Source organism: Oryctolagus cuniculus, chromosome 5 (assembly GCF_964237555.1).
Source record: "Oryctolagus cuniculus chromosome 5, mOryCun1.1, whole genome shotgun sequence".
In the NCBI taxonomy this organism is placed as follows: domain Eukaryota; kingdom Metazoa; phylum Chordata; class Mammalia; order Lagomorpha; family Leporidae; genus Oryctolagus; species Oryctolagus cuniculus.
In genome coordinates, this window is record NC_091436.1 from 8,920,930 (window position 1) to 8,936,887 (window position 15,958).

General features: G+C 55.8%; 1 protein-coding gene across 1 annotated transcript in view; it reads left to right on the forward strand.

Annotated features, from left to right (window-relative positions):
* The first annotated feature begins 4,544 nt into the window (after positions 1–4,544).
* The window catches only part of RSPH3 (radial spoke head 3), a 31,065-nt gene continuing 19,651 nt past the window's right edge, over positions 4,545–15,958 (forward strand). Inside the window, exon 1 of the mRNA XM_051854193.2 lies at positions 4,545–5,329. Within this exon, the coding sequence (XP_051710153.2) occupies positions 4,806–5,329 (524 nt within the window). The 5' untranslated portion in view covers positions 4,545–4,805. The remainder of the gene's footprint in view (positions 5,330–15,958) is intronic.

The window sequence follows — 15,958 nt, forward strand, 5'->3', positions numbered from 1 at the left end:
TCAGAAACCTCTTCCGGGATCAAACGAGGAGCTGAGGTTGAAAAGGACAGAAAATGGGGCAGGAGAAGCAAAGCGCACGGACTCAGAGGCAGACACAGGCGGTCTGGGCAGTAGGAAAAGTCCAGGGCACAAGCTGGTGAGACGCGATTGACAAACAGGCAGTAACTGGACAGAGACGGAAGCCTGTGGTTGTGGCTCAGGGCAGCGAGTCAGCAGGGCCAGAGCGGCGTTTCAGTGAGGTCAACCGTGGCTCTGTAGGAGACTCAACTGAGGTCGCGGGGCCGGCGCTGTGGCACAGCAGGTTTAAAGCCCTGGCCTGCAGCATCAGCATCCTATAAGGACACTGGTTTGAGTCCCAGCTGCTCCACTTCCTATCCAGCTCTCTGCTATGGCCTGGGAAAACAGCAGAGGATGGCCCAAATCCTGTCCCTGCACCCACTTGGGAAACCCAGAGGGCGGCTCAGCTCCAGCCACTGCAGCCATTTGGGGAGTGAACCAGCAGATGGAAGACCTCTCCCTCTCCCTCTCTCCCCCTCTCTCCCTCTCTCTCCCTCTCCTTCCTTCTCCCCCCCTCTCCCTCTCTCCCTCTTCCTCCCTCCCTCTCCCACTCTCCCTCTCTCTCCCTCTTCCTCTCCCTCCCTCTCTCTCCCACTCTCCTTCTCTCCCTCCCTCTCTCTCCCTCCCTCCCTTTCTCTCTCCCTCTCTCCCTCCCTCCCTCTCCCTTTCTCCCTCTCCTTCCCTCTCCCTCTCTCCCTCTTCCTCCCTCCCTCTCCCACTCTCCCTCTCTCTCCCTCTTTCTCTCTCCCTCCCTCTTTCCCTCTCTCTCCCTCCCTCCCTCTCTCTCCCTCCCTTTCTCTCCCTCTCTCCCTCCTTTTCTCTTTCCCTCCCTCTCCCCCTCTCCTTACCTCTCCCTCTCTCCCTCTTTCTCTCTCCCTCCCTCTCCTTCCCTCTTTCCCTCTCTCTCCCTCCCTCCCTCTCTCCCTCCCTCTCTCTCCCTCTCTCCCTTCCTCTCCTTCTCCCTCCCCCCCCACCTCTCTCTGTAATTCTTTCAAATAAATAAAATAAAAATCTTTAAAAAAAAAAAACTCTGAAGCCACAGGGGTCAGGACGCTCAGGTCAAAAGCTGGTAGGGGTGGTAAGTGGGCTAAAAGTGGACCCAGAGCCAGGAAAGATCTATGTAAAATGTGCAGGACTTGGCAGCAGGATACAGATGCGGAGAAGGGAGAGGAAAGAGGAGCAGGGAGTAGGAAGGTCAGGGGCACCGGAGGCTGCTCCACCGCGCACACGGCCCAGGCTCGGGCACACAAGGACTTCTGTCCAGGCTCCGTCACCCACTTACAGAGTGACCGCGGGAGTTCCTGGGACCTCTCCAAGTTTCAGCTCCTGTGTAAGCTAAACGGGGACAGGCACAGAACTGGCCCCACGGCGTCACTAGAATAACTAACTCACATCCTATAAAGCACTTAGCATAGTGACTGCTATACAGAAACGCCTTTATAACGTTTATCACTGACTGATGATGGATGAACTGTCCCTGTTCCTGGACAAGGCCAACCCCTCTACTTATGCACAAGAGCCCACCCCTTCCCGCCTCCATGGCTCCACCAACTCCGCTGTCCCCACTGAGCTATTCCTATCCACAGTCAACTCTGTGACAATCCTCAGAGCTTCCCCGGGTCCAATCTCCCTCTACCAGCCCTCTTCTTCCCTTGGCAGAAAACCTGCCCGAGTCACAGATCCCTCTCCTCCCACTGCAGCCGAATGTTCCCCTGCACAGCTCCGCAGAAGGTGCCCTTGTCCAGATCCCGTGTTCGGTCTGGCTTGGCCTATGTAGTACCGGACATGGACGACCACTCCCTTCTCCCATGCACACTTCATCGCATGACCGCCAAGGGGCCAGCCCTACGTTTTCTTCCATCTCTCTGGCTCCTCTTCTTCAATCTCCTTTGCCAGGTATCCCTCATCTTTCCAACCAGTAAATGCTGAAACACGCAAGGTCCAACACGCCCCTCTACACTCCCTTAATAACCTCACCAAGCTGCATTGCTTTAAATCCCATCTGTACACCATTAGCTCAGAAATGCCTACCTGTGGGGCTGGCGCTGTGGTATATCGAGTAAAGCTGCCATCTGCAGGGCCGGCACCCCATATGGGAGCCAGTTCCAGTCCGGGCTGCTCCACTTCCGATCCAGCCCTCTGCTATGGCCTGGGAAAGCAGTGGAAGATGGTCCAAGTGCTTGGGCCCCTGCACCTGCATGGGAGACCTGGAAGAAGCTCTTGGAGGCCACTTGGAGAGTGAACCAGTGGATGGAAGACCTCTCTCTCTCTCTCTCTCTCTCTCTCTCTCTGCAACTCTGCCTTTCAAATAAACATCTTTAAAAAAAAAAATGCCTAATTTAGACTTTCAGGAGCAATCAATCCCTTGGAACTCTTGACTCCCATAATCAAGTGTCTGCTCCACTTCGCCACCTCAACAGTCAGTGTATCTCAAGGTTAATGTGTCCCAAAACGAGCTTGTAATGCTCGCCTCAGGGCCCTCCCACGGGAGGAGCACTCGGTGCAGAGGCTGAGACAGGCGTGGGGCACCTGCATCCCTATCGGCACGTTCTGCCGGGTCCCAGCCCCCTGCCTCTCATCTCTCCCTGCTCCTGATGTGCGCCGTGGGAGGCAGCAGATGAGGGCTCACGGACTTGGGCTCCGCCGCCCACACGGGGAGCCACACTGAGTTCCTGGCTCTCGGCATCAGCCTAGCCCAACTCTAGCTGGTGCAGGCATTTGGGGAGTGAATCTGAGGATGGAAGATCTCTTGGTCTCAATCTTTCAAATAAAATGAAAAGTAAATACATATTTTAAAAAATGTATTAACACTCTCTAGGAGCCCCCGTATCAGTGAGCAGCAACCCCACTCTGCCAGTCAACTACCCTGGAATGGCTTCTAACCATCACTGCGCACCTTGAATCAGCACAAGCCTCCCAGAGAAATGACTGCTAACGCAGAAAACAGATTAAAAACAAAACCGCCACACAGCACACGGGCGTCTGAAGGTACTGCAGAGCCAGCGAGATGGTCTAGGACCCGAGGGTCTGGGGTCCCAGAAGGGCCAGGTCCAGCGAGGTGAACTCCACTGCTCCTTCTCCGTGGGGCAGCTGCCTCTTCTGGGCAGGTTGAGAGCAAGCAGAGGGCCCGGCGCCGTGGCTCACTGGGTTAATCCTCCGCCTGTGGTGCTGGCATCCCATATGGGCACTGGGTTCCAGTCCCGGTTGCCCCTCTTCCAGGCCAGCTCTCTGCTATGGCCCGGGAGTGCAGTGGAGGATGGCCCAAGTGCTTGGGCCCTGCACCCCATGGGAGACCAGGAGAAGCACCTGGCTCCTGGCTTCGGATCAGCACAGCGCCAGCCATAGTGGCCATTTGGGGAGTGAACCAACGGCAGGAAGACCTTTCTCTCTGTCTCTCTCTCATTGTCTGTAACTCTACCTGTCAAATAAATAAATAAATCTTTAAAAAAATAGAGAGAGAAAGAGAGAGAGAGAGAGAGAGAAAGCAGAAAGCACTGGCTCCAAGGTGTCAGAAGCCTTTCAGATCTGGGGGGACTAAAACCCGAGTTGAGGGGCAGGCATTGCGGCGCAGCAGTTACAAGGCTGCTCGGGAAGCCCACCATCCCAAATGGGAGAGTGCCTGGTTCAAGTCCCAGCAGCTCTGCCTGGGATCCAGCCTCCTGCCAATGCACACCCGGCGAGGGAGGCAGCAGGTGGCGGCTCAAGCTCTCCCAGGTCTCTGCCACCCTCACCCACACAGGAGCCCCCAGAGAGTGCCAGGCTCCTGGCTTCAGTCTGACCCAACCCAGAGAGGCACTGGGGAGTGAAACAGTGGACGGAAGACCCCCGTGTCCGTTTCTCTGCCTCTTAAATGAGTGAAAACACATTTTAAAGGAAAATTGGATTTGAGGACTACACGGGACTAGAAGGGACACGACCCAGAGAAATGACGCTCATGGAGAATCAGCCCGGTATCTGTTCGGCTTTAAGATTTATTTGTTTATTTGAGAGGCAGAGTTACAGAGAGCGGGAGACAGAGAAAGGTTTTCCATCCACTGGTTCACTCCCCAAATGGCTGCAAAGGCAGGAGCTGGACCGATCTGGTCCCTGGGCCCCTGCACCCACGTGGGAGACCAGGAAGAAACCAGCGGATGGCATTTCCCGCTTTAAAAACAAACACACACACACACACTGAGCTGCCTGAGGTCCCAGGGCCAGCACACGGCAGAACCAGGCTTAAATTCGAGGGAGCACTTGGCTGACCCGTCGAGATGCGACCGCAAACGCAAACGCCGGGTAACGAGGGACGAAACCCTCCCACACCGCACTGGACACTGCAAGGCACGACCACTCCGCGGGGCCCCGGGGGCTGCACTGACCACAGCCCAGGGCCTGCGGGAACCAGAGACTACAACCGCCCGCGCCTCTCCCCACGTCCCGTCTGCGGGGCGGCCCTCGGGGCCCTGACGCGCCGCGCAGACACGGAGGGCGGAGAGACGGCGCGGCCGGCGGCGGTGGCCCGCCCCGGGGCGGGGGACGCGCGAGGAAGCCCGGCCCCGGCCACGTAACAGAGCGCGGAGCCCGGCTGCCGGGGGCGTGTGGTCGGAGGGGCTCCCCGGGAGTGCGGCGGCAGGACATCAGCCCAGGACGCCCCGCGAACGAAGGGCACGTGGGCCCGCGAAGATGCAGCCGACACCAGCCCTGCCCAGCCACGCGCGGACGCAGCGCCCGAAACCGCCGCCATCGCGTCGCAGGCCTCCAACACCGCCATGGCCGCCTCCTTAGCGAGACGGCGTCCAGCGCGCAGGCGCAGCCGCGGAGCGCCCGCCCGGGGGCGGGGCCAGGGGCCGGAAGTGCCCGGCGCCGCGGGCCTTCCCGGGAAACCCGCCGGCCGGAACAACCCGGATGTCCCGCCCCCAAGCGGAACCCCAGGTTGCTGGGCAACCGGCGCGGGCGCCGCGGGCTGGTCCTGCGGAGCCTGGGGGCGGCCGAGCGTCGCTCTCGCCGCGCGTCCGGGCAGCCTCCCGCCCAGCCCGCTTCCCTGGTCGCTGCCCTTCGTCGCGTCGCCCAGCCCCTGCCCTTGGCACTACTTACACGTCTCCAGCTCCCACGACGCCTTAGCGCCCACCTGCTTCAAAGCCAAGCTCCACCGAAGGCGGGGCAGCCCCACGCCGGACATGGCCTCCACAGTGACTGACCGGGGCTCTCGGGCCATGGGCACCTACACCTACACCAGCCGGCCCCGGGCCCTGCCGTGCCAGCGCCGCCGCTACCGGGACAGACTCCTGCAGCCGTGAGTGACCGTGGTCCGCGCGTGCGCCCGCCCCGGGGACGGGGTCCTGCCCACCCCGGGGGTCCCTCCATCCTCCGGGCCCCCGACCCTGGTACCCAGTGGGAACCGCGGGGAGCCGGGAGTGAGCCTGCCCTCCCGTGCAGAACCCCGGGTGGTGTCTCCGTTGGCCGCGCCTGTTTGCAGGCGCAGAGACGTGCGTGTTTGGAAAAGACCGAGAGCGTGGCGGTGCCGTGGAATTCCTCTCCTGAGCCCCGAGTTTCGGGAGGGGGGCAGATCTGGCAGGAGGGCGCGCCCTGTGTCCCGGCCAGTGTGGGCGCGCGTGGCGACCCGAGTCTGCATTGGATCGCGCAGACACTGTAGCGAGATGCCCAGCGCTCTGCGGAAACCAAGGCGGAGCACTGGCGCTTGCGGAGGGAGTGGCTTACGTTGCCAGAGGATGCGGGGTAGCAAGGACGGCTTCCTGAAGGCCCGCACTGCCGTGCAGGCCGGCCCGCAATGAGGAGGAGCCTCCTCGCAATGGCTCCCTGGTGGGTTTGGGAGTGGACTGGGGTGGACTGAGGAGGGTGTGGAAGCAATGCAGGAGCGCTGGCTCGCACGTCCTCGCCGTCCTGGGCGTCTGTGGCTCAGGTGTTGGAAGAGTCCGGGGAAGGCTCTGGGTAAACCTGCCGGAGGAGACTAGGTGCCTGGCGGGGTGGCCCGAGCCTGCGCCTGCAGCAGCTCGGAGACCAGAAGGCTGGTAGAGCCGGTTGCGTTGAAGTAGGTTCTCAGGCAGGAACGGCCGGTGAGGGGAGACAGGGCAGCCCTCCTTCCCGAGAGAGAGAGGTCCTCCCTCCGCTGATTTACCCCTGATTCGGCCACAGGCCTTGGGGCTGGACTGGACCAGACAAGCCAGGAGGCAGGCGCTCCATCCAGGTCACTCGTGGGCCTGGCAGGGGCCCAGAGACTTGGGCCGTCTGCTGCTGCCTTCCCAGAGAACTGGATCAGAAGTGGAGCAGCCGGGACTCGAACCCCTGCTCGTACAGGATATCAGCTTTGCGTGCAGCAGCTTAATCCAGTCTCCACACTATCCACCCCTGGTTTGGGGCCTTTATCTCTAAAGTATGAGGGGTGATTGATGACTGTGACACTCACCATTGGCATTTGTGATTGACATCTGGGAGTTGTATAACTTCAGGCTGTCTGCACAAACGAGACTTTTCTAGTTAGACCCGGAGGCTGAACGGCCGCAGAGACGGACAGGCACCCCGAGAGTCCGCCCAGCATGGCAGCCCGGGCAGCCTTCCGGGACCTGTGGGAAGACCGGCAGGGGTTGGGCCTGGGGCTGGCGGCCCAGGCACCCTGGAGGCCCCAGGTCTGAGGTCCCAGGTGGTGCTGCAGCAGCCGCGGGCTCAGCTCACAGACTTTAACAAGCGGAAGCGCAAAGTGGACAGTCCAAGGTGGGCTCCCAGAGAGCAGGGTCCTTGCCTTCACCCAGAGCAGGGTCCTGTGACCCCTCTCCTGTTGCTCATGGCTAATTATCTACTTGACATGACCATGTCCACAGAGTATGCTTTTATTTAAATCTGTCTATAAGGCTTATCATGTTCCAGATTTTATATTAAACTGGGTAAATCAGTTTTTTGGATGACACATGGCTGAAATGGATAATTTAATCTGACAGCTGGGACTGAAGTTTCCAAATTATCTTTCATTGGAGATATGTGTGTGTATATATATACATATATAATATATATATATATATATATATATATAAAATTGGGCTAAAACCAAAATTTAGGATCCCTTTAAAGTTCTATAATTAGATATGAAAGTCAATTAGACAAGTACAGAAATGGGAATATTTGATTTTTCATTCAGAAGCACCTGGAAATTTAAGTGTAACCTAAGTATTGGGTAAGACAAGGACTTCCACCTTTCCTTGACCCATGAATTGTAAAGCTTAAAAAAAATGAATACTTGTCATTTACAAATAAGGTGCTATCACACATCTTATACGTACTTGTTGGCAGTTAGGTAACCTTGAACCCTGCCAGGTTCACCTGTAGTCATGCCTAAAGAAAACCATGATAATGCCAGTCTTATTTTACCAATCTTTGGGGTAGGATACATATTCCTTCTAATAAAATAATTTTAATGCAAAGAAATGAAAAAAAAAAACTTATCTTGGAATTGACTTTGACTGGCTGGCACCGCAGCTCACTAGGCTAATCCTCCACCTGCAGCACCAGCACACCGGGTTCTAGTCCCGGTCGGGGCGCCGGATTCTGTCCCGGTTGCCCCTCTTCCAGGCCAGCTCTCTGCTGTGGCCAGGGAGTGCAGTGAAGGATGGCCCAAGTGCTTGGGCCCTGCACCCCATGGGAGACCAGGAGAAGCACCTGGCTCCTGGCTTTGGATCAGCGTGATGCGCCGGCCATAGCAGGCATTTTGGGGGTGAACCAATGGAAGGAAGACCTTTCTCTCTGTCTCTCTCTCTCACTGTCTAACTCTGCCTATCAAAAAAAAAAAAAAAAAAAGAATTGACTTTGACCAAAGTTTAAAATCATCATGATGAGAATAATGGTTCCATAAAGATGGCCTTGCCCTGATCCCCAGAACTTGGGAACACTTCATTTTATGTGATAGAAAGGACTTTGAGGTGAGACTGAGTTAAGGGTGTGGAATGGGAGATTATCCTGGACTATTCAGGAAGTCCCCTGTAATCCCAGTAGAAGAGGAAGACAGGCAGGTCTGGTGATAGAAGAAGATGTGCCATAGAAGTAGGGGTCCAGGGCCCAGCGCTGTGGTGTAGTGGGTTCAGCTGCTGCTTCCATCCCAAATGGGTGCCGGTTCGAGTCCCGGCTGCTCCACTTCTGATCAGCTCCCTGCTCATGTGCCTGGGAAAGCAGCAGAGGATGGCCCAAGTGCTTGGGCCCCTGCACCTGTGTGGGAGACTCAGAAGAAGCTCCTGGCTTTGTCCTGGCCCAGCCCTGATGTTGTTGCAGCCATTATTTGGGGAGTGAACCAGTGGATAGAAGATCAATCTCTCTGTCGGTCTCTCCCTCCCTCTCTGTAACTGTGCCTTTCAGATAAATCAATAAATAAACATTTTTAAAAATTTGAAAAATAAGTTAAAAAGTAGGGGAAAAGACTGACCACAAGGGGGCCACAGCCAAGGAATTGGCGCAGCCAAGTGGCCACCTACAGCCTCCAGGAACAAAGCTCTTTTGAGGCCTTGATTGTAGTTCATTAAGACCCATTTTGGACCTCTGAGTTCCAAGATTCTAAGAGAATAAATTTGCGTTAAGCCACTAGATTTGTGGTGCTGAGTTACAGCAGCAGTAGGAAGCAAATGTAGTTGACAGAATCACATTCTTTGATGTTGTCCTACTTTGCCCACATTTCCCCTGCTTCCTCCCTGTTGTCTTTACCCAATGGCCCCCCTTTTTTAAGATTTATTTATTTATTTGAAAGTCAGAGTTACGCAGAGAGAGAGAGAGAGGTCTTCTATCCGCTGGTCCACTCCCCAGTTGACCCCAGTGGCCGGAGCTGCACTGATCTAAAGCCAGGAGCTTCTTCCAGGACTTCTGTGTGGGTGCAGGAGCCCAAGGACTTGGGCGATCTTTCACTGCTTTCCCAGGCCACAGCAGAGAGCTGGATCAGAAGTGGAGAAGCTGGGACTAGAACAGGCACCCATGTGGGATGCCAGTCCTGCAGGCGGCGGCTTTATCGGCTACACCACAGTGCCGGCCCCACAGTGTCCCTTTTTCTTCACTCCAATATGGAAACAGGAAAGGATTTAGTCTCATTTAGGGATGACTTTTAAGCTTGGGAATGCTGTTAGTTTTGTAAAGCTGTTAACCTCTGATAATGTAAAGAACTTTTAGATATTTGTAAATAGAGAAAGCAAAAGACCCTAAAATTACTAGCTTTTAATGAAACCTCTGGAAGAATGTGTGCTTTTAGGTGACTTAAAGAATGAATCCTTTACATTATGGACTTTTTCCTCTCTCCGTTGGCCCTGTATTTCCCGGGGGGGAGTGGACAAAGAGAAGTGGAGGAACTGCACTGACTCCGGGACAGTGCAAGGGCCGCCAGGGCTCCAGGAATGAGGTTGAGTCCTCTCGCCTCGCCTGCCGCAGACAACCCCTTCCATTCTTGCCTCTGAACTCGACTTTTTCCTTCTGCTCCAAGGTTTCCAGATGTAACTTGATCATAATTTTAGCTTGCATTTTATATTCCATTGGAGTGTTAGTGTGAAGCCCCATTTTGCAAGGTTTGATTTGCGGCTGCTTTCCCGTGTCTGTTGAACTCGGCAAGGTCTAAGGAGACCACTGCAGTGCTGACAGCTGCGGCTTCTTGGGTGCTGCTGGCTGTTGGGCCACAAGCTACTGCAGGGGAAGGCAGTACTGCTTCCACCTCTCACAGGAGAGAACACTGAGAGAGGATGTCCCCATCACACGTGCTCACAGGAGAGAACACAGTGAGAGAGGATGTTCCCATCACACGTGCTCACAGGAGAGAACACACTGAGAGAGGACGTCCCCATCACACGTGCTCACAGGAGAGAACACACTGAGAGAGGATGTCCCCATCACACGTGCTCACAGGAGAGAACACTGAGAGAGGACGTCCCCATCACACGTGCTCACAGGAGAGAACACAGTGAGAGAGGACGTCCCCATCACACGTGCTCACAGGAGAGAACACAGTGAGAGAGGATGTCCCCATCACACGTGCTCACAGGAGAGAACACAGTGAGAGAGGATGTCCCCATCACACGTGCTCACAGGAGAGAACACAGTGAGAGAGGACGTCCCCATCACACGTGCTCACAGGAGAGAACACAGTGAGAGAGGATGTCCCCATCACACGTGCTCACAGGAGAGAACACAGTGAGAGAGGATGTTCCCATCACACGTGCTCACAGGAGAGAACACAGTGAGAGAGAGGATGTCCCCATCACACGTGCTCACAGGAGAGAACACAGAGAGAGAGGAAGTCCCCATCACACGTGCTCACAGGAGAGAACATAGTGAGAGAGAGGATGTCCCCATCACACGTGCTCACAGGAGAGAACACAGTGAGAGAGGATGTCCCCATCACACGTGCTCACAGGAGAGAACACACTGAGAGAGGATGTCCCCATCACACGTGCTCACAGGAGAGAACATAGTGAGAGAGGATGTCCCCATCACACGTGCTCACAGGAGAGAACACAGTGAGAGAGGATGTCCCCATCACACGTGCTCACAGGAGAGAACACAGTGAGAGAGGATGTCCCCATCACACGTGCTCACAGGAGAGAACACTGAGAGAGGATGTCCCCATCACACGTGCTCACAGGAGAGAACACAGTGAGAGAGGATGTCCCCATCACACGTGCTCACAGGAGAGAACACTGAGAGAGAGGACGTCCCCATCACACGTGCTCACAGGAGAGAACACAGTGAGAGAGGATGTCCACATCACACGTGCTCACAGGAGAGAACACAGTGAGAGAGAGGATGTCCCCATCACACGTGCTCACAGGAGAGAACATAGTGAGAGAGGATGTCCCCATCACACGTGCTCACAGGAGAGAACACAGTGAGAGAGGACGTCCCCATCACACGTGCTCACAGGAGAGAACACAGTGAGAGAGGATGTCCCCATCACACGTGCTCACAGGAGAGAACACTGAGAGAGGATGTCCCCATCACACGTGCTCACAGGAGAGAACACAGTGAGAGAGGATGTCCCCATCACACGTGCTCACAGGAGAGAACATAGTGAGAGAGGATGTCCCCATCACACGTGCTCACAGGAGAGAACACAGTGAGAGAGGACGTCCCCATCACACGTGCTCACAGGAGAGAACACAGTGAGAGAGGACGTCCCCATCACACGTGCTCACAGGAGAGAACACAGTGAGAGAGGATGTCCCCATCACACGTGCTCACAGGAGAGAACACAGTGAGAGAGGACGTCCCCATCACACGTGCTCACAGGAGAGAACACAGTGAGAGAGAGGATGTCCCCATCACACGTGCTCACAGGAGAGAACATAGTGAGAGAGGATGTCCCCATCACACGTGCTCACAGGAGAGAACACAGTGAGAGAGAGGATGTCCCCATCACACGTGCTCACAGGAGAGAACACAGTGAGAGAGAGAGGATGTCCCCATCACACGTGCTCACAGGAGAGAACACAGTGAGAGAGGACGTCCCCATCACACGTGCTCACAGGAGAGAACACTGAGAGAGGATGTCCCCATCACACGTGCTCACAGGAGAGAACACAGTGAGAGAGGATGTCCCCATCACACGTGCTCACAGGAGAGAACATAGTGAGAGAGGATGTCCCCATCACACGTGCTCACAGGAGAGAACACAGTGAGAGAGGATGTCCCCATCACACGTGCTCACAGGAGAGAACACTGAGAGAGGATGTCCCCATCACACGTGCTCACAGGAGAGAACACAGTGAGAGAGGATGTCCCCATCACACGTGCTCACAGGAGAGAACATAGTGAGAGAGGATGTCCCCATCACACGTGCTCACAGGAGAGAACACAGTGAGAGAGGACGTCCCCATCACACGTGCTCACAGGAGAGAACACAGTGAGAGAGGATGTCCCCATCACACGTGCTCACAGGAGAGAACACAGTGAGAGAGGATGTCCCCATCACACGTGCTCACAGGAGAGAACAGAGAGAGAGAGGATGTCCCCATCACACGTGCTCACAGGAGAGAACACAGTGAGAGAGAGGATGTCCCCATCACACGTGCTCACAGGAGAGAACACAGAGAGAGAGGACGTCCCCATCACACGTGCTCACAGGAGAGAACACAGTGAGAGAGGACGTCCCCATCACACGTGCTCACAGGAGAGAACACAGTGAGAGAGAGGATGTCCCCATCACACGTGCTCACAGGAGAGAACACAGTGAGAGAGGACGTCCCCATCACACGTGCTCACAGGAGAGAACACAGTGAGAGAGGATGTCCCCATCACACGTGCTCACAGGAGAGAACACACTGAGAGAGGATGTTCCCATCACACGTGCTCACAGGAGAGAACATAGTGAGAGAGGATGTCCCCATCACACGTGCTCACAGGAGAGAACACAGTGAGAGAGGATGTCCCCATCACACGTGCTCACAGGAGAGAACACTGAGAGAGGATGTCCCCATCACACGTGCTCACAGGAGAGAACACAGTGAGAGAGAGGATGTCCCCATCACACGTGCTCACAGGAGAGAACATAGTGAGAGAGGATGTCCCCATCACACGTGCTCACAGGAGAGAACACAGTGAGAGAGAGGATGTCCCCATCACACGTGCTCACAGGAGAGAACACAGTGAGAGAGAGAGGATGTCCCCATCACACGTGCTCACAGGAGAGAACACAGTGAGAGAGGATGTCCACATCACACGTGCTCACAGGAGAGAACACAGTGAGAGAGGATGTCCACATCACACGTGCTCACAGGAGAGAACATAGTGAGAGAGGATGTCCCCATCACACGTGCTCACAGGAGAGAACACAGTGAGAGAGGATGTCCCATCACACGTGCTCACAGGAGAGAACACAGTGAGAGAGGATGTCCACATCACACGTGCTCACAGGAGAGAACATAGTGAGAGAGAGGACGTCCCCATCACACGTGCTCACAGGAGAGAACATAGTGAGAGAGGATGTCCCCATCACACGTGCTCACAGGAGAGAACACACTGAGAGAGGACGTCCCCATCACACGTGCTCACAGGAGAGAACACAGTGAGAGAGAGAGGATGTCCCCATCACACGTGCTCACAGGAGAGAACACAGTGAGAGAGGATGTCCACATCACACGTGCTCACAGGAGAGAACACAGTGAGAGAGGATGTCCACATCACACGTGCTCACAGGAGAGAACATAGTGAGAGAGAGGACGTCCCCATCACACGTGCTCACAGGAGAGAACACAGAGAGAGGACGTCCCCATCACACGTGCTCACAGGAGAGAACACAGTGAGAGAGGATGTCCCCATCACACGTGCTCACAGGAGAGAACACAGTGAGAGAGGACGTCCCCATCACACGTGCTCACAGGAGAGAACACAGAGAGAGAGGACGTCCCCATCACACGTGCTCACAGGAGAGAACACAGTGAGAGAGGATGTCCACATCACACGTGCTCACAGGAGAGAACACAGTGAGAGAGGACGTCCCCATCACACGTGCTCACAGGAGAGAACACAGTGAGAGAGGATGTCCCCATCACACGTGCTCACAGGAGAGAACACAGTGAGAGAGGACGTCCCCATCACACGTGCTCACAGGAGAGAACACAGAGAGAGAGGACGTCCCCATCACACGTGCTCACAGGAGAGAACATAGTGAGAGAGAGGACGTCCCCATCACACGTGCTCACAGGAGAGAACACTGAGAGAGGATGTCCCCATCACACGTGCTCACAGGAGAGAACACAGTGAGAGAGGACGTCCCCATCACACGTGCTCACAGGAGAGAACACAGTGAGAGAGGACGTCCCCATCACACGTGCTCACAGGAGAGAACACTGAGAGAGGATGTCCCCATCACACGTGCTCACAGGAGAGAACACTGAGAGAGAGGGTGTCCCCATCACACGTGCTCACAGGAGAGAACACAGGGAGAGAGGATGTCCCCATCACACGTGCTCACAGGAGAGAACACAGGGAGAGAGGACGTCCCCATCACACGTGCTCACAGGAGAGAACACAGTGAGAGAGGATGTCCCCATCACACGTGCTCACAGGAGAGAACACAGGGAGAGAGGATGTCCCCATCACACGTGCTCACAGGAGAGAACAGAGAGAGGATGTCCCCATCACACGTGCTCACAGGAGAGAACACAGTGAGAGAGAGGATGTCCCCATCACACGTGCTCACAGGAGAGAACACAGTGAGAGAGGATGTCCCCATCACACGTGCTCACAGGAGAGAACACTGGGAGAGAGTGTCCCCCATCACACAGTTCCTATACCACATTCACCATCTAAACTGATCTGACGGCCCCCCCTGCTTCCCTCCTTTAGCCACTCAGGACCTGTTTACTGACCTCAAAGCACAGTGCCATTCCTCACTTTGTAAACCTGTCATGAACAGTGCTTGCCACATGTGAGTGTGCTGGGATCTGGAAAGGTACCAATGAACAAGACGGACATGGCTCCACCCTCCTAAGACTCACCAAAATTTGAAACAGACACTAAACAAACTCTCATGTAATAACTGCAACAAACGAAGAGCACAGCCTGCAGTCAGAGTGTGCCAGAGACCCACCAGCAGAGGGGCCACAGCCTACAGTCAGAGTGTGCCAGAGACCCACCAGCCTGGGGGAGAGGGGCCACAGCCTACAGTCAGAGCCTGCCAGAGACCCACCTGCCTGGGGGAGAGGGGCCACAGCCTACAGTCAGAGCCTGCCAGAGACCCACCTGCCTGGGGGAGAGGGGCCACAGCCTACAGTCAGAGCCTGCCAGAGACCCACCTGCCCGGGGGAGAGGGGGCACAGCCTACAGTCAGAGTGTGCCAGAGGCCCACCAGCAGAGGGGCCACAGCCTACAGTCAGAGTGTGCCAGAGACCCACCAGCCTGGGTGGGGGTGGGGGCACAGCCTACAGTCAGAGCATGCCAGAGACCCACCTGCCTGGGGGAGAGGGGCCACAGCCTACAGTCGGAGCGTGCCAGAGACCCACCAGCCTGGGTGGGGGTGGGGGCACAGCCTGCAGTCAGAGCGTGCCAGAGACCCACCTGCCCGGGGGAGAGGGGGCACAGCCTACAGTCAGAGCGTGCCAGAGACCCACCTGCCCGGGGGAGAGGGGCCACAGCCTACAGTCAGAGCGTGCCAGAGGCCCACCTGCCCGGGGGAGAGGGGGCACAGCCTGCAGTCAGAGCGTGCCAGAGGACCACCAGCCTGGGCAGGGAGAGGGGGCACAGCCTGCAGTCAGAGCGTGTCAGAGACCCACCAGCCTGGTGGCTTTGGGAGGTGGGTGAGTGTCAGATTTTTTCATGTTTTGTTTGTTTGGTTTTGTTTTGGCAGTGTCATACCAGAATATCTCCTTATTATTACCTTATTTAGCGCCGGGAAGCTATAGCCAAGTAAGCATTATCTTTGATTTTCCGTCCCAAAAGATCACTGGCTACATTACGTAGAACAGATGGAGGGAGAAATGTTGTTTGAGACAGTTTAAAGACTAGGCGACTTGTCAGCAGTCCAGGTTACGGACAGCAGCAACGGGTGTGCAAGAAAGACCTGGGGGCAGAGTCCATAGGACTTGCTGGGTCTGGGGAGGAGGGAGGAGTCATGTTTCTGGACTAAGCCAGCTGTGTGCTGAGGGCACCCGTCAGTGAACTCGGAGACACTGAGGAGGCAGCAGTGGGGATGCGAGAGTGAAATCCCGGTTTCGAGATGACCTTCTCGGACTTCCCAGTGAGCGTCCCTGGGAAGTGGAGATGCCTGGAGTCGATGAGAAAGTCTTCGACTAAAAGTTGGGAATGTGAGGTCCGTGGTCATAACTGACAGTGAATGAGGCCAGCTGGGGACAAGAGAAGGCTGACATCCTTCCATAACGGGAGGAGCTGCGACAGCTGAGAAGTAGCAGCCAGACCATCAGAACAGGCAGGTGTCACAGACGCGGGAAGGTGG